General features: G+C 20.6%; 7 protein-coding genes across 7 annotated transcripts; 3 read left to right on the top strand and 4 right to left on the bottom strand.

Moving 5' to 3' along the window:
* Positions 1-890: 890 nt before the first annotated feature.
* SRAE_2000472600 (Hypothetical protein) lies at positions 891-2,280 on the bottom strand (the record flags this gene model as incomplete). The annotated part of the gene is made up of 4 exons (XM_024643636.1): positions 891-1,154; positions 1,213-1,619; positions 1,662-2,050; positions 2,258-2,280. 4 exons carry the CDS (start codon positions 2,278-2,280, stop codon positions 891-893), a joined length of 1,083 nt encoding a protein of 360 aa, XP_024509285.1.
* Positions 2,281-2,579: 299 nt separating this feature from the next.
* Positions 2,580-4,709, bottom strand: SRAE_2000472700 (P-loop containing nucleoside triphosphate hydrolase domain-containing protein; the record flags this gene model as incomplete). The annotated part of the gene is made up of 1 exon (XM_024643637.1): positions 2,580-4,709. The coding sequence occupies one exon, from the start codon at positions 4,707-4,709 to the stop codon at positions 2,580-2,582; it is 2,130 nt and encodes a 709-aa protein (XP_024509286.1).
* Positions 4,710-6,961: 2,252 nt separating this feature from the next.
* Positions 6,962-9,177, bottom strand: SRAE_2000472800 (BTB/POZ-like domain and Kelch repeat type 1 and BTB/POZ fold domain and BTB/POZ domain and Kelch-type beta propeller domain and Galactose oxidase, beta-propeller domain-containing protein; the record flags this gene model as incomplete). The annotated part of the gene is made up of 3 exons (XM_024643638.1): positions 6,962-8,097; positions 8,147-8,390; positions 9,109-9,177. The coding sequence occupies 3 exons, from the start codon at positions 9,175-9,177 to the stop codon at positions 6,962-6,964; spliced, it is 1,449 nt and encodes a 482-aa protein (XP_024509287.1).
* A 250-nt stretch (positions 9,178-9,427) lies between these two features.
* SRAE_2000472900 (FI02861p) lies at positions 9,428-11,814 on the bottom strand (the record flags this gene model as incomplete). Its single annotated transcript, XM_024643639.1, has 2 exons — positions 9,428-11,489; positions 11,552-11,814. 2 exons carry the CDS (start codon positions 11,812-11,814, stop codon positions 9,428-9,430), a joined length of 2,325 nt encoding a protein of 774 aa, XP_024509288.1.
* Positions 11,815-12,435: 621 nt separating this feature from the next.
* Positions 12,436-13,752, top strand: SRAE_2000473000 (Hypothetical protein; the record flags this gene model as incomplete). Its single annotated transcript, XM_024643641.1, has 1 exon — positions 12,436-13,752. One exon carries the CDS (start codon positions 12,436-12,438, stop codon positions 13,750-13,752), a length of 1,317 nt encoding a protein of 438 aa, XP_024509289.1.
* Positions 13,753-16,985: 3,233 nt separating this feature from the next.
* Positions 16,986-17,767, top strand: SRAE_2000473100 (Inosine triphosphate pyrophosphatase; the record flags this gene model as incomplete). The annotated part of the gene is made up of 2 exons (XM_024643642.1): positions 16,986-17,196; positions 17,256-17,767. 2 exons carry the CDS (start codon positions 16,986-16,988, stop codon positions 17,765-17,767), a joined length of 723 nt encoding a protein of 240 aa, XP_024509290.1.
* A 521-nt stretch (positions 17,768-18,288) lies between these two features.
* SRAE_2000473200 (Hypothetical protein) lies at positions 18,289-19,200 on the top strand (the record flags this gene model as incomplete). Its single annotated transcript, XM_024643643.1, has 1 exon — positions 18,289-19,200. One exon carries the CDS (start codon positions 18,289-18,291, stop codon positions 19,198-19,200), a length of 912 nt encoding a protein of 303 aa, XP_024509291.1.
* Positions 19,201-19,234: the final 34 nt, after the last annotated feature.

Consider the following 19,234-nt stretch of genomic DNA (forward strand, 5'->3'; position numbering starts at 1 on the left):
TTTAAAACATTTTTAAAAAAATATTAATAAAAAAAAACGCTTGGAATAACTTTATAATTTATATTTTGAGTTCTATACCATATCATTTCTTATTTTTGAAATATACTTAAAAAAATGCAACAGATTTATTATTTTTATGACTTTTTAAAATATAATTTTTTTTAAATGATAATAGAAAAATAAATTCTACACTTTTGACTTTATTTCGAGTTAAACAAGTAACGTCAATATTAGATCATTCATTCTTAAGATATAAACTAGAAAAAATCTAAGTTTTCTTAAAATTATTTTTTGTAATTAAACAAATATAAGTAAAAAAAAGTTTTTCTATATTATTATATAATGAAATAATAAATAAACAGATAAATATTATATTTTAAATTTTATAATAACAATTAAAAAAAAATGTTTGATTTGAAAAGCAAGCTTTTAATCAAAAAATTCATATAAAAAATAACTTTTTATTTAATGTTTGTGTATTACATTCCATATTTATTATTTTATTTTTTTTTTCAATAAAACTTCAATGAGTTTTTTTTGGATATATTTTTTTTCTAATTTAAATAACATGGATTATTTAAAAGTTTATAGAATTTTTGTGCGTAAAAATAAAGTTCAAAAAATTTTTAATTTTAAAAGAAACATTAATTTAATTGAAAAAAAAAATTTATTATTATAGAATACATCTTACATAATGTTTTTTAATAATTACAAAACACTTTTTAATTGAATATCATTTTTGTTATAATTTGTTAATTATACTACTTCCATGAAAAACTGAATAAAACAAAAAATTTACTATTTAAATATATATATTCTTTTAATTACAGAACAAGTCCATAGCTAACAAAATATTATATACTTTTAATTAGCGCATTTTAGTATATTATCTATCCAAATTCACACTTTCTATAATCATTTAAATAAAAAGCTGCTGACATTGTTTTGAAAAATGAAAAACTTGGAGGAAATGTTAGTATATCATAATAACTAAAATCTACATTAATATTTGATAATAATTCTAATATTTGATAATAATGTTCTTTATAACTTATTTCTTCACCTTGGTCATTCGTCCAGTCATTTTTTAAAGCATATGATAAAAACTTTATATCATGAACTAATATAATTTCTTGACGTCCCAAACTAATTGCCTTAAAACAAGTTTTTTTTAAACTTTCATTTAAATTATATAAATAAAACAAAACTTACAGTTTCTAAACATTTTACTATACTGTGTAATTTTATTGGTAATAAATTTAATTTTTTTTGTTTAATAGTTTCTACAACACAAACTCTATCTTTAAAAGATTGAAAAACATATTTTGTAATGTATTCATTCATATATTTACTATGAAAAACACCAGTTGCATAATACATAGAAGCATGTTTTGTAGTATTTTCAAGTTCTGTTTTAAAAGATGGTTCATTTAATTTTGGAAAACATTTTTTTTCTAAACTTTTTTTTCCGTTTTCATCCAAATAATACCAAACATTTCGTTTACCATAAATTAAATTTTCATACCGTTTTATTACTTCTTCTTTATCTAATTTATTTCCATTGTAATACTGTAAGATTTTCATAGTTGGAATATTATAATTTTTAGAGTCAGTTAAATCTTTAATGATGCATGACAATTTTATATTATTACTTAACATACAAATAATTTTAATTAAATCAAAATTTCTACTTAACATTTTTTCATCTTTAAAATAATATAAAACTTCACTGTTTTTATAAATATCTAATTTTGTTTCAATAAAATATTTTAAGAAATCACTGTCAGTTATAATTGAAACTTTTTTTAACTTTAAATTATATATTCCTTTTATCATAACATAAATTAAGGCAGAAAGATAGCATCTACAATCACTAGTATCGTAAATCTTTGTATTATGACCATTTCCTATACCATTAAATTGAGGATAAGATGGCCAATATACAATATATTTTCCTTTTTTCCATTTACTATTTGTTCCATATTTTAAAAAACTTATATATACTGAATCTGGTGGTACATTTTCAATAAATTTTTTTGTACCAAAATTTCTTACAAATAATGTTTTAATTGATCTTAAGTGATTTGATTGTATTAAAAAATATGATAATAATTTATTAATTCTACTGGGATAAATTATTTTATTCCACATATATTTTTTATTCTCTGAAATTTAGACTATATTATTTTTAAAATTAAATAAATAAAAAAAAAAGTTTAAGAAATATTAGTGTAACTTTTTTTTACTACAAATATACATTACTCCACAAAATTGTAACATTTCTATAAAACTTTACCACCAACAGGTATACTAAATGACTTTTTTTTTTTTTGATATGTAATAAACAAATATTTTTTCCAAGTTTTTAATTAACTTTAAAAATATAATAAACACGTTAACCAATATTCATTTATTTTATTTTTCACATTTTTTTTTATGATGTTATCTTATTTTTTAAAGTATAAATTTAGTTAAAAATTGTAAATTTATATCTGAGTTAACTGAGGAATTTTTGAGTGAAGTAAAAAATTTTTTTTTACCATAACATATTTTTAGTTAAATATGTACTGATAAAATAATCAAGAAGATGAATTAAGATTAGTAACAATTATTTTCATGAAGTCATCAATAATATTTTCGTGAATAATGAGGAACATTCCTTTTTTAGCCCTGGTAAGTGAAACAAGAATTCGATATTTGTCATGGATAATTTCATTATTTTCATGTGATGATGTACAAATAATAGTATAAGGAAATTCTAATCCAAAAGAATTTTCTACTGTCATAACATTTACATTAGGTGGTAGGAGTTTTCTCATTAATTGTTGTTGTCCACTATAAAAACATAAAACAGCAATATCTTTCATGTCAACCATATTTTTGATATTTAAATAATCAATTAAAAACTTTGTTTGTTCTACCTCAAAGGTATTTGTAATAAGATTTGTTTTAGATGAAACATGGTGATTATTTTTATGAACAAATACAAATCCTTGATCATGATACATTTCCCCACAATCACTGTTAATATTTTTTAATTTATCATCATACAATACTTTGGATATAAAATTACAAAGATTTTTGTTATATCTATGATTTGTTTCCAAAGTAATGTGAGAACAATTCTTGAAAAATATGTTTTGATGGAAGAAAAATTTATACAAATCATTATTTCTACCAAAAGGTTCAGATGGTTTTGCATATTTAGAATTTCCAATAAACATAAAAGAACATTTATTGTAAAACATTGTTAAAATCATTATTCTCCATCTTTCTATTTGTTCCACCTCATTAATCATTATCAAAGAATTATTGTTAATGTAATCATGAATGATATTTCTTTTAAGTAATAAATCAGTGTTCATTATAATGATTTTTGGTTTCATAGTATTAATCAAGTATCCTTCAAGAATATTCTTATAGTATTCAAATTTGTAAATATAATTTATATCACTAATGGTAAGATTGTTAAGTTTACCATTTAATAATGTTCTTATTTGTTTGACACTTTTGAAAGCATCATATAATGTTTTCTTTTTTGTTGGATCAAGATGAACATCTTTCCATAATTTATGACAGTTCTGATTTTCCATGTAATATTCAACAGTAAATGGTTTATCAGATGAAAATTCATCATTAATATCAAAAGAAATAGTTGTTAAAAATATAATTTTTCCACAGTTTTTGTCATCACTCAAAAAATCTTCACCTAACTTCTTGATCTCCATTGCTGTTGCTAAACATCCAGAATCTGTAGGTGAAGTTATAACAGTGCTTAAACCAAGTTTAAGACGAATAAGAGCTGTTAATCCTGTACATAATGACTTTCCAGTACCAGATGGTGCATCACAAATAATTGAGTGATTTTTTGAATGACATGAACGACTTATAAAATTTTCCTGTTGAATGTCCAAATTAATACCAATTTGGCAAACTTCATTAATAATTTCAGAAATATCAAGACACTGAGAATTTGAAATACTTTGACACATTGCTACTGTCAAACAACTATCATTAATATTATCATGACCATCAAGTATAAATGATGAATGATTGTAATTTAATTGAGAAATATCACTAGGATCTGATGAATGAGTAAGACGGTAACAGGATAATTGATAAGAATTATCTTCTTTAGTTAAATATTCTTGACTTTCAATTTTTAACAATGCGTTAACATACTTTTCTTTAAAAATTCTTTTTAAGTTACCTTCTATGGTTAAATTAAAACATTTTACCATATATATAACTTTTTGGTTATTTATGGAGACAAATGTTAATTCACAAAAAGGCATGAAAAAAGCGTAATCATCCTCAGCGACTGTTGTTAATGTAAATTTTGTTTCTAAAAGATAATTTGCAAGTTTTTCAATACTTAATATTGTATTATTAATATTGCTGAGTTTATAAAAGTCAGAAAGATCTTTAAGAATTATGCCTCTTTTTTTATCAACTTCATTAAGATCAACAGTAAAATAAAGTCCCTCATCATTGGCATAAAAAATTCCAGGAATGGTATCTTCACCATAATATCTCATTTGACTTTGTTCAATTCTTCTAAAATTATAGTATGACTCCAATGCTTGTAAAGCAGCAATCTTAGACTTTGGTGTTCCTTCATGTAGTTGAATGGCTTGACTACTTAACTGAAAACGAGACTCATAATCTTTTTGGCATATTTGCATTTCATCGCTTGAATTAGCTGACATCTAAAATTTAAATAATTAATGGTAAAAAATAAGATAGAAAAATTACTTAGAAAAAGATATATGTTATAAAAAAAAATTTTTTTAACGAAATCTAAATGAAAATATATCTCAAAAAGATTGCGATAACACCACAGTTCTCCTAACATCAAACTATAAACAATATCAAAATATAACTACACTAATCCATATTCAGAGTTGTGCACTAGTCTACTAGCAAATGCATATTAAAATAAAGAATCTTTTTCTGGTCTTAACAATTTTATATATATATATATTCCCCTTCTTTTCCCCCCCCCCCTAACATTATCAAATGAAAAAGTAATAACAACTTGGAAAAAAGTAACTCTCCCAATAATATATTCTTTTGACATATTTTTAGTTACTAATGTTATGTTTCTAATTTTAAATGAAAAATAATAGTAAAAATTTAAAATTATAAATAATTTTAATTCATATTTTCATGAAGACAATAAACATAATTTATGAATTAAAAAAACTACAGTTACATTGTCTGTAGAAAATGAGTAATCACATGAATTGAATTTATACTAAACTATATATAACAAGAATAATTTATGATAATCAAACATTTGATAATAAAATTAAAATAAAAGTAGTTACAATTTATTAATATTCCCTATTTTAAAGTACAATTTACCAAAATCTTATGTATTCTATTTAGGTTCTTGAAAATGTTATATAACACTTAGATAGAAATATAATAAAAAAAACACATGTTTGTACTATTAATACTACATTTAGCATTCTAGGCATCAATTCTACATTTGTATATAAATATATATATATATATATATCTTTGAAAGAATTAAATTCACTGAAATTTTAAAACCATTTTGAATTAGAAAAACAACATTAGTATAGTTTTTACATATTATACATTTTGAAATATTCTAATAGAATAGTTGAAAGATACTATGAATAAATTATAGATGAATGTCATTCAAAAGACAAATGATGACCAAAAAAAAAGATACAAATTAATACACATCTTTATCAACATTTAATATAAATTATTTGTATTACTATAAATGATCAATTCAATAAAAGTAGATTTGAATGTTTTTTTTTTCATGCAACTAACTACGACAAATAGCTTATGATAAAAATTTCAATCATTTTTGTGAATATAAATGACAACTAAATGATGATCTAGTAGATCTCTTATTAAATATATTTCTGTATGGTTAAACTTTTTTCCTCCGTACTCATAGTAAAAAAAAATAATTGTTTTTATAACTATAAAAGTGTGTCATAAAAATATTCTTTCTGCAGAAAGATATTACAATAAATTTGACCGATAACATTCCAATAGTCTAATATTACAGTCAACACAAAAAGTTAACATTATTAATTTAAAGTAATGAATTTTTATTATTATAAAGAAATAGGTAAAAAGAATCTTTTTCTATTTACAATATTTAAGTTTTTGTATTATGATTAACTATAACAACTAGTATATTTTAAAATTTTTTTTTAATTTTAAAAATGAGAAAGTAATTTTAATATTATTAAGATGAAATTTTTGGACAATTAATTTATTGCTTAATTAAGAAAAAAAATTATATAATAGTGATGTTTTTGTCATATTTTTTTCCCTACTTTTATTTTATTTTAATTAATATAACTAATCTTTTGTTGATTTCACGATGACTGAGGTATTGTTAAATGTGTCATTTGGACAATTATTATTAAATATCTAGTGTATTTTTTACCTACCTATTGTTTATTAATATAAAGATAAAAAAAAAAAGATAATTCAAACATATTTAATAGTAATAAATTTTGTTTGCAGAAATATTTATTGCTGTTTTATACTTTTATTTATTTTTTTAATGTGTCAAGTTTCGACTTCTATGATTGTATTATTTTTATTGATAATATGTAATAATTAATGACTAACAACAATATACGGTGATTGGAAAAAAAAATTAACTTTACAATATTTTATATATTTATAAAATAACAAATTTATTTTTGTTTTGAAATATATTTTTATATTTACCTGTGGTAAATATATAAGTTAAACAAATACATTATAAATATCTTTTTTTTTTGTAAATTTTCTTTTTAATAAAATATAATTAAATCAATTGTGTGTAAGGGAAATTTATTCAAATAAAATATTATCTTGTTATTTTTATTGCTTTTTTTTTAAATGTTTTTTTTTACATATAATTATGAAGAAGCAGTTATTAAAATTTTATACAAATTATAAAGCTTTTTAATAATAATCAGATTAAAAATGTATTAAAACCAAACCTTGGATATCTTATTCTTTCTGTTTTTATCCATTCATCAATTTTTGGTTCATACATTTCATTAAAAGTACTATGACCAATTTTATGAATCTTTTCATCTAATAAGACTAGTTTTGAATAATAACTTGCTGACATTGAATTCGCCATTTCTCTCCAACAATTTCCACGAATATCAAATATTTCACATGTATGTGGATATCCTCCACCAACACAATATATTGAATCATTAAATACTACCATACAACATTCAAATTTTCTAAATGTAGTACTAGGAAGTTTTTCCCATTCTTTTAATCTTATATCATTTCTTAAAAGTACACTTCCTTCTTGACATATACTTTTTTTTCTTATCCATGATGAATTACCACTACTATCAACATCATCACCAATAACATAGATTGTATTATTCACAGAAACAGGTGCTGGTGTATATAAATTTAATGGTAATGATTGTAAAGATGTCATTTTTAATGAATTTAAATCTAAAAGATGAAATGCTTTGTGAAAATCTTTATTTCTATAGTCATTTGAGTCAACTCCAAAAAGATATACCTTATCATTAATAGTTACTGATTCTAAATATTTTGAATTAAAACAAAAATTTGTATCAATTTTTTTCCATGATCCTGAAAGTGAGTCAATCTCTATACTTTCAATTGAATTTAATATTTCATCATGATTTTGTCCACCTATAGCATATATTTTATTATTAAATGTAGCTAAAGTATTTCCAAAACGATTAAGTGTTTTTTTATTATCAATAGTTGATAAATATGGTTCTTTTGAATGTCTACTAGATTCATTTAAATTATATATTTCTGTTGGAGCTGTTATATAACCTTCTGTCCTACTCCATGATAAACCACCAAAAAGATAAAGTTCTTTTTTGTTTCTTGATACAATATATTCACTTCTTAATCTTTTATTTTTATCAATTTGTTTATTATATATATCTTGACAATAATTAATTAATGGTTTAATTTCTAATTCATCTGCTGCAATAAGTACCTCTTGAGCATTATTTTTATCAATTTTCATCTCATTTGTATAAAAATAATCAATTACAACATTCATAGAATTTTCATTAATATTAGGAAAATCAAATTTATCTAAAAAAAAAATTTTATAATAAAAGATTAATTAATTTAAATAACTTACTTTTATCTTTATTATATGGATTAGTAAATAATTTTTCAAAATATTTTGACTCTGTAGCTAAGAAACATTTATGTGCACGTATATTATTACATAATGTAACATCTGTAAAAATATCATTTTTTCTATATTTATTCATAGTTATTTTCCAATTTTCAACTTTAGAAAGACCATTTGAAATATTTTTACAAACTTTTTCATTACTTATTTCATTTTCCATTGTAAAATAACCTTTTTGTACGAATAACTAAAATTAAAAAAAATATAAAAATTTGACAAAAAAATAAAGATAGTTATATTATTATAAAGCTTCCTCGTAAATAAACATTATTTTTCTTATTAACTATCATTTTTATTTATTCGAAGGTTTCTTTATATTTTAAAAGTTCTAGAAATAAATATCATTTAAATTATTTCTTTTTTTGTGCTCCACGATTAGTAAATATAAATATATATAATATATACACTTACATATTTATTTATTTATAAACAAATATATAAAATTAAATGTTGCTATTGGAAAAAAAAAGTAAAAAAACAAAATAAATCTTTTTTTTTTATTCACGAAGTAAATAAATGTTTATTTTTATTAGAGGAAAATGACTTTTTTAGGATACATAGATAAAGTATCATATTTTCTTTTAATTTATGACACTTTTAATATAAAAAAATATATATATATTTATATGTCAAAAATAATAGAATAATTTTGTCTTTTGGGAAAGCTTAATTTGTTTTTAAAAAGTTTTATATGAAAAATACTATATATATTTATTTTTTTATTTTTTTTTTTGGTAAAAAATAGTGAATTTTAAATTATGTGAAGATGTAAACAATCTATTTTTTTTTCTTAACGCTAATATTATGTTTCTTATTAAAGGGTAATGATACTAAATAATAAGATAAAGAAAATGATACGAATTTAAATATTAGAGATTATTTTTTTATAGAATGCATAAACTTACTTTTGATGAATGTTTGAAAACTGGGCTTTTATTGTCAATGCCATCATTGAATAAAAGAATATTTGTCATGATTAAATATTTTTAAAATGACTATAATAAGATTATATATAAAAAAAATTATTAAAGTTTAATATATAGATAAACTTTTTATTTTTATTTATCTCTCAAGAATAGTAAAATGTTAAAGCTTTGTTGAAAAAATTAAAATATATAAATTTAAAAATATTTAAAAAAAATTTGTTGATATATAGAAATTTTTAGAAATTATAGTTAGCATTTGTATAATTTATAAAAAAAAATAAGAATTAAACATTTTTTTTTATTGTTGTGAAAAATCCTCTGAGATAATGTTTTCTTTTTCAAAGTGTTGTGATGAGGAAATTGATGGTATTTCTAACTGTGTATTGAAAAACTCGTCTATTATATCTTGTATTTCTCCCCAATGATTTGTTATAATATTTGAAGTTTTTGTTATGTGAATTACTGATAATTGAATTAGTTTAATATTTTTGTTGACATCATATTCTGAAACATAGATTTGACGTTTTTCATTGATAAATTTTATCAATTGAGATGTTTTGATTGATGATTTAGTCTGTGAATCTCCACTTACTTTAAATGATACTATTCCTAAAGAAAGAAAATCATACAACTCTAAACGGTTATCATTTTTTATCAATTCTTTTAATTTATTTGTATCTTGAATTAGTTTTGTTATTCTTTCTCGTAACTTTTCAATACCATAAATTTTAAAAACAAACCATAATTTTAATGATAAAAATTTTTTAACATCTTCTGTATTTATTAACCATTTGTCTTCAGGATTTTGAAGTTCTTTTATATTAAAATTTTCAAAAATAAATTGAAAATTTCTTGAAAATAGTATTGAAATTTCTGGACTACAAATCATAAATTTATCTGGGCATATTAATAAAGAATTACATTTCTCAATTCCTAAAGCTTTTTTTCTTATTTTTGAATTTATTAAACTAAAACCTCCATAAGTTGCATCAACATGAAGCCAAATATCAAACTTTTCACAAACATATGATATTTCATTTAAATCATCATAACTACATAAAGTTGTTGAGGCAAATGATGAAATAATAAGGAATGGAATATATCCATCACTTATATCTTCTTCAATTTGTTTTGTAAGGCAAGCTTGGCAAAGTTCAATTTTATCACTAAAGGGAATTCCTTTACAAATTATAAAAATAGAATTACATAATTTTTCATAATTTCCTAATTGATCTTCATTCATATAAACAATAAGTTTTTTTTGTATATCAAGATAATTATCAAAATTATCTTTTTTTTCATAATTTTTTAAAATTTTCATTATTTTCATTTTTCTGGCACCATAAATTACTTGAAGATTAGCTAAAATATTATTTGATAGAATTAATCCACCACCATCATCATTTTGAAATAAAGAATCTACTACGGTAGTATTAAAAGAATTTTGTTTATATAAAAATGTTTCTGGTAGACCAATTGCTTTTCCAAACCAATTATAAACTCCCTGTTCTATCATCTTTATTGTTGATTTGGGAATTCTATCTATTCCTATTAAAGAAATATAAGAAATAAATATTGAAGAGATAACATCCGAAATATTTGTTCCTGGTTTTAAATTATAATTTTTTATATGATGTGGAAAAGAAATTGAAGGCATTATATTTTTGAAAAGCTCATCAAATAGTTCATTAATTTTATTATTACCCATATATGGTTCAAGAACCATTAAATTTTCAATATTTTTTTGTTCTGGAACAACATCATAATTATTACTTTCTTTAATATGATTATCAATATATTTTGAAACTTGATTTACAATAGTATAAAAATAACTTTTAATGTCATTTGGATCAATTAATTCTTTGTCATTTGGAATATCAAGAGTATTAGCTTGTTTTAATTCTAATATCATTTTATTTAATTGAACTTTTTTTTTCTTATGTTTTCCTTTCATACAATAAATAAGAATAACAATTATTGTTGATGAAATTATAAGTTCACTAATCAAAAGAAAAAAATTAAAATATGAAATTATATTTGTAGTAATATCATCTATATTTTCAATATTATTTTTTAATTTACCTCCTGTAATAAGATGAATCCAATATGGAGGATTACTTTTTTTTGGAATAAAAATTTTTTTAATTCCACTATAATGTAAAGTTAGTGTATTTTTTAATGTTTTAAATAATATTAATGCTTTCTTAACATGATAATAATCATAATTATTTAATTCAAATATAAGATTAATTCTATTAAATTTTTCTATACGAACAATACCAGAACCATTTTTTCTACCATAAATATGTACAATTAAAAAATTTTGTAGTCCTTCTTCTTGACATTGAATATATTTACTTCTGTAAATAAAAAAAAAATGTATGTTTCAATTTAGTATAATTAATATAAAGTTCATACTTACTCTTCTTCTACAATTAAATATATTGGAGTAAGTGATGTTATACTATTATTTGATAAAACATTATAATTGGCAGCTCTACAAAGAGATCCTTCATAAACTTCTCCTTTTGTAACATTAAAATTTTCATATATTGCATTAGCAATTTCTATTGAAAAATTTTTTCTTGCTAGTAAATACAATGATTCTTTAACAATAATATTACAATTATATATTTTGATAATTGATATAAAAAAAAGAAACAAAAAAATTATCTTTAATTTCATAACATATAATTACTATCATTTATTATATTTTTCTAATCCATTTAAATTTATATAATAAAAAAAATGATAAATAATTTTAATAATTACATTCATTTATTTAAATCTATTAAATATTCAAAATTAATTTGAAAAAAAAAAGTATATACACAATTAACGATATATAAAAAAAAATTATTTATTTTAATGTAATTTAAAAAAAAAAAGAAGCTAGAGATAAAAAGTTTAACCTTGTAAAGAGAATAAATTTATCTCCCACTAATGTCTTCTTGAAAAATAAAAGATTATTCATACAAGATAAAATGACCTATTTAAAAGTCTCAATAGTAAGCGATACACAGAACAATGTGATATTTCACAAATATGTTGATTCATTTTCAATAACCATATCATGACATCTTTATTACTAAAATTTTGTTTGATTTTTATATTATTCAGAATAAGTCTTTTCATTTATGACAAAATTTCTGATATATTTATATACTTTCTACCTATTTTAGATAACTTTTTTTTTATCTTTATTATTATTGTGAAACAATGTTAGAAAAATGGAATTTTATAAAAAAAAAATATTATTTATTTATTATTTTTATATTTTTTCCTAAACAAATATTTTCTCATGGAATGTCAACATTTCAGTGCCCAAATGGATATTTTATTTCTAAATTTGCATCTGTTTTTGATGGTTCAGAACGTTTTTATAAATTTAGTTGTACTAAATTTGGTAAAGAAGTTATATTACATGATGAAATATGTAATACTACTGAAGCAGAAACAACAGAAGAAGGTGATATGTACCTAAGTTGTGGTAGTGATCAATATACTGTTGGTGTTGAATTAATTGAAAATGTTAATCCTGGTATTCATTCATGGCAATTATTATGTTGTAAAAGTAATCAAATTATAATAAGAAGTGATGATTGTATTGATACAAAATTTATTAATGATTTTAAAAAAGCAAGTAGTTTTAGTTCTGGAACTCAAATTATACGAAAATGGCAAAGTATGGGAGAAAATGGTGATAGAAGATGGTGGTTACAACTTTGCCCTATTGATGTATTATCATTAAAAAAAGAAAATATTCATGGTGACGTTAGAGCAAGAAGACAAATTCCATTAGATTGGAGTAGAGGACGTTTTCCAGTTACTGTATCTGAATATAATCCTTTATTTATGAGTCAAGAAAATTTAGCTGAATCTCAAAGGAGAAAAGTATTTAAAATTAATCATGAAATAAATAAAGAAAATGTTTTAGTTTTCTCAAGAGAAGGTCTTCAAACAACATCATCACCAATTAATGATATGTTACCAGAAATGCCAGTTAGATTACGACATTACAGCCCAACAAATATTAATATAAATCGTTTAAATATTCAACCCAAAAGTAGTGAAAAACCTTATACTAGTGTTACAAAAACTACAACAACAACTACTACTACTGTTACTACTACTAATACACCAACAACTTCCATTAAATATTCTCATTATCCAGAAAAAGAAACAGATGCATTAGATTACTATGACATGTATGATGATAATTTTGATAAAAAAAAACATCTTGAAAAACATAACAATGGTATATTATCAGCTGTTTCTGATATATTTCAAAATTTACAAGATTCTCTATCACTTGCTCAATATGCAATACCTCAAGAAAATTTTAAATTAATACTTCCTGAAACACCACAACCAATCATTCCAACAAATTATAATGGTCCTCCAATTAAATATAATAAACCAACACCTGGTAATAATGAATTTCTTTTTTCAACAGATAATGATGCATTTAAATTTCATATTAATTCAGATATTAAAAAAATTGGCCCATTACCTAATATTCCAAATGGTATGGAAAGAAATTTACAAAAGAATAATGATAATGGACAAGGTCCAATAGATTCAATACTTCAAACATTAGGACTTTGTCAAGGCCATAGATAATAATAATACTAAAATATATAATAACTTGTACATTTGTAAAAAAAAAAAAATTTAATTAAAATATTTTTATCATTTATCTAGACTAAGTATTATAATATACTATTAAGAAAATATTTATTAAAAAATGCATGAATAATTTCATTCATCACGATTATCAAATAATTTAATTCTTTGACAAATAGATAAGAATTTTAAAAGAAATCTAGTTATTTATTTATTATTTACAGGTTTATTTTTAAATAATATTATCAAAAATTATTATATTTCATATTGGATTTCATAGGTTTTTTTTTTGATAAATTCTTATTTTTTTTGATCTTAAAATATTGTTACTATTTTAATAAAAATTACATAATATTAAATATAAATATATAAAAAAAAATAATTTAAATAAAATATATCAAACCAATAAAATACCTTATGGTTCATTTATTAGACAAATAACAGGAACATGTTTATGTAATCGAAATGACATTTGATTATGTTATTTCTATGATATATTTTATATAAATTGTTTAATATAGTTGTTGAATAAATCTCACTTGATTTTATTCATGTTAAAAATCTTAAACTTTCACTATTTTTTTTTTTGTTATAAAATGTTTATAGTATTATTTTTTGTTTATTTAATATTTAATTTTTCTTAAAAATGATATTATTATAATAATTTATAAATTTTATAACTATAATATGTTAATGAGGTTAGTTATACATAAAATGTCTTTATAGAAACATAAGAAATAACTTCTCAATATTACATATGATTAGAATAATATTTTGAGTGACATGAATGTTAAATTATATAAATTAAACTTATCTTTCAAGAGACAATGATAAAAAAGAATATTAAAACTTTTAAAGTAGAAATGATAAAAGAAGACTAATTGAAAATATATCAAAAATATAAAGAAAAGTAAAAAAGACTATGATAAATTAGATAAAAACTAAGGTAAGTTTTAAAGATATTAGTTATAAATTTTAATGAAACAATATGGAAAATCAAACAAAACATTCTATATGCAATATTATATTTAAAAGTTATTGAATAATCATATAACTTTTGTTTCCTTTTTTAATTATTTATTAGTGTTAAAAAAAAATTAAAGAACGTATAATTAATATGGCATTTTATAATATGTATAATATTAAAAAAAATTTTTTTTATTTTGTTTAGTTTATTTTTTCAATTTTAATAATCAAGCGCTTTTCAAATTAATATATTCTAATTACATAATGATTAGGATATAAATCACCCAATTTTATTTGAATAAAAACATCATCTCCCTTCAAAAAAATTGTTTCAAATTATAAATATGTTTACGTAATTTTCATATAATATTATTTAAAATAAAAAAAAAAGACAAAACAATTAAAATAATAAAAAAATATTTATTTAGTAAATGTTAAAAGTAATAAATTATTTTAGTAGTGGCAATATTTTTTCTAGATCAATATTTTATTAAAACATAATTATAATAAATTATTTTAATATTTTAATTTAATTGGTATCTTTAATTATATCAATTAAAATCTTTAAATTTTTATTTTTTATTTAATGGTACTAATTAAATATTTTTATAGATATATGTGTTTTCATAAAAACATTTACTTAAAATAATTTAAGAGTAGTAAAATTTCAAATTTAAAAAAATAAATAATTAAATTCCTATCTAAAACATTTTTGATTTGACATGCATGTGATTTAAAAATTTTATTGTAATGATGGTTTTTGATGGCATACAATAGAAAATATTAAGTATTCCCTAAATAAATGATCAAAATTTATTTGAGACAATAACAAATGTTAAATACAAAAATCAATGTATTTAAATTATTTTTAGTACATAAATTGTTATTTATAAATTATATATATCTATTAAACTTTTGATTGTATGATTTGATAAAAGTTTGCCATCAATGTTCTTTTGTCTTTGATTTGTTAAATGATGTTGTAAACAAGATAATATGATATTTTATAAAATAAACAACATTATTTTTTATTAAAAATAATAAGAAAAAATAAATTGTAAGAGAGAATGAAAAATAAGTCGAGTAAAGATAAAACATCAACAAAAATTTTTATTTTATTACATATAACACCACTTATAGATATATTTATGTCTTTTTTTTTTATTATTGAGACTATTCTTATTTAAATTATGAATGATCTTAAAAAAAAAATAAAAACCATGTAAAATTTATTAAATTAACTATAATAACGTGATTCAAATATATGATAAAAAGAATATATATAAAAAATAAAAAGTTGTTCTTTGTTAATTTTTTAAAATTGGTTTCAGCTGGAGATGAAAGAAAACAATAGACACATTAAAAAAAAAAATGATTAGACAAAGGTGGTTAAGTAAATAAAAAGTAACATCATATATCAAACACCAATTTGGTTCTTACCATTATATAAACTCTATCAAAATATATTTCTCCGTAATAATTTTTAATGAACCATTTACAAATACTTATTAAGTTACAAATAAATTTTTTCATTAAAAAATTTAATACTTAATAATATCATTAAATTTTTTTTTTTATAAAAATATATTATATTATTTTTGTATTATGTACTTATAAAATACAAAGTTTGTACTATGATTTTAGACTAAATGAATTTAACAAATAAACATATTCAAACTGACCTCCCTTTCGATTTCTATTCATTGCAATGTTATCCTAGAATGGAACTATTAAATAAGAATGATGAAATCAACAGATGTCACATGTATATTAATAAATATAAAAGTGAAAAATCTTAAAGTCATTACATAAATTTAAAAATAATTTTCTAATTGTTAAATATATTAACACTTAACTCTAGAAATTATTTTACTGCTTAATATTGATTGTCAAAATTGTTATCGACAATACTATAATATATGACATTATTCTTTATTTTCCAGTTGATGACGACATACACATTTATTTGCACATTTTGTTAAGTATTGTTTCTTTTTTAAAATTATCCTGTATATTATTTTAATAAAAAAAAATTTTTTTATATAATTAGGTTCATTTTTATATATTTATTTTTATCTTGACAATTTGTAAAATTTATTAAAAAATATGTTATATAAGATTGTCTATAAATGACGTTAAAATTAATATTTATGTTTATTACTTCCGACAAATATTTACTATAAAATTAGTTGTATTTTATATTTTAGAAATATAAATAAAAATAAAATTCTTTTATTTATTTTTAATATATAAATTTCACTAAAATGAAGCTATCTGCCAAAAGATTACTAGTATTTATTTCTGGAAACCAACATAAAATAAAAGATGTTATCGCAACGCTTCCTAATACATTTAAAATAGATGTTAAAGATTTACCTATAAAAGAAGTTCAAGGAAGTGTAGAAGATGTTGCTTATGAAAAATGTTTATCAGCTGTAACATTAACACAACAAGAAGTATTAGTTGAAGATACAAGTATGTTTTTAAAAAAAAAAATTATTGAATATCAATAATATAAATATATATAATTTTAGGCTTATGTTTTGACCATTGGAAAGTATTACCAGGACCATATATTAAATCATTTATAAGTTGTTTAGATTCATTAGATCTTTACAAATTAGCTAGTATTTTACCAAGCCAGAAAGCTACACTTGTTTCAACTGTTACATTTGGTGTACCACCACAAGCAGGAACATTTACACCAAGAATTTTTATGTTTACCGGTGTTAGGCGTGGAATAATTGTTAAACCAAGAGATTATGAAAATGCATTAAAATCTTTTGAGCCTGTCTTTCGTTCAAATAATTCTGGTCTAACTATATCAGAAGAAAATGAAACTGGTACAAGACTTAAATACTCATCACGAGTTGATGCCTTAAAAAGTTTTGCAAAAGCATATGAAAAATATAAAGAAACTAAAAATTTAGATTCAATAAAAGAATATGAAATAAATCATGCTACATTTGCTAAACCAGAAACACCATCTAGAATTTTTAATTCAAATATTAATCCAGAAGGAATATTTAATATTGGTAGAATGTAGTAAAGAATTAATTAAAAAACCATAAAACTGTAAATAATTTAATATTAGATTATTACCTCACAAACAACTATATATATCTTTTAAAAAATAAAAAAAAAATTTAATTTTAAATTATAGACTGTAAAATAGATAAATAAATTTATTTATACCAGACAGAATTCATTTTTTTTTGTTGATAAAATAAAATGTATAAAAAAATGTATTAAATTACATTTGTCTGTTTAATCTTAAAATGTTTTTTATTTAATAATGTAATGTTAAGTTTATCAAATGTAGTTTGATAAATAAATTATGATTAAAGTAGACATAAATAGCATATAAAATAATACTTTTAACTTTCTTTATTAGTCATCGATATATAAAAACTTGATTTATATAAGAAACTACAACCGTTTCTTTAAGGTTAATTTAGTATTTAGCAAATTAAATGAATTAACCAATTTTTATTATAAGAAATTATATAATATATAAAGAATCCAAAAATTTATATAATGTTATATTTATAGAAAAATTATTAAAATATGAAATATTCTATAATATTTGTATTAGTGCCTTTAGCAATTTCATTTCCATATTCCTATTATCCACAACAAATGCCGGTTTATTATCAACAGTCTTTATATGATCAAAGATATAATATTCCATCATATTACTATAATAATTATTACCGACAACCCTGTTATAAATGTCATAATCATAAAAATAATATGTTTCCGACATCCCAACAACAAACCCAAAATTATAATAACAATAATAATATTCCTATGTATACATCTGGATACCAAAGATCACAGTATGCCAATAGATATGATGAAGGACTTTCGAATATTCCAACAATAATCCCAAATCAATCATCTTTTATATCTAATGAAAATAAGAATATAAATACAGATACAAGTATAAATAATGCTTTTCCAATTTTTACAGATTCTAATTTACCAACGTCACCACAATCTTTAGATGAAAGAACAACTATTCTTGATAAAGGTCAACAAGAAGTAATCATAATTGATAATGACAAATTAAGAAATACTAACGAACCAGACCTTGAAATTACATACCCACCTATACAAAGTAATACAAATGATCATATAAATGTATCACCAGCAATTATTATAAATGAAAATAATAATGAAATTCCAGTTTCTACACCAATTACGAAAAATGTACCAGAAGAACCAACAATTGATGGGGCATCCCCAGAATCTTTTAATATAAACAACGAAAATAATGAAACAATAAAACAACTAACACCAAAAATTGAATTTAATGTAGATTCTAATAACAATAATAATAAAGAATCAAAAACTCCATTGATTGTTGATTCAAAAAATGATGCAGATTATGTATTATATCAAGAAGTGACATCACCAAAAAATTCCTCAAAAAATGGTGATTCTGATTTTTATGATTCAACAATTTCTTCAAAATAATATATTTAAATTTTTTCTTATCTTTATTTTTAAA

This window comes from Strongyloides ratti (genome assembly GCF_001040885.1).
Source record: "Strongyloides ratti genome assembly S_ratti_ED321, chromosome : 2".
Classification (NCBI taxonomy): Eukaryota; Metazoa; Nematoda; class Chromadorea; order Rhabditida; family Strongyloididae; genus Strongyloides; species Strongyloides ratti.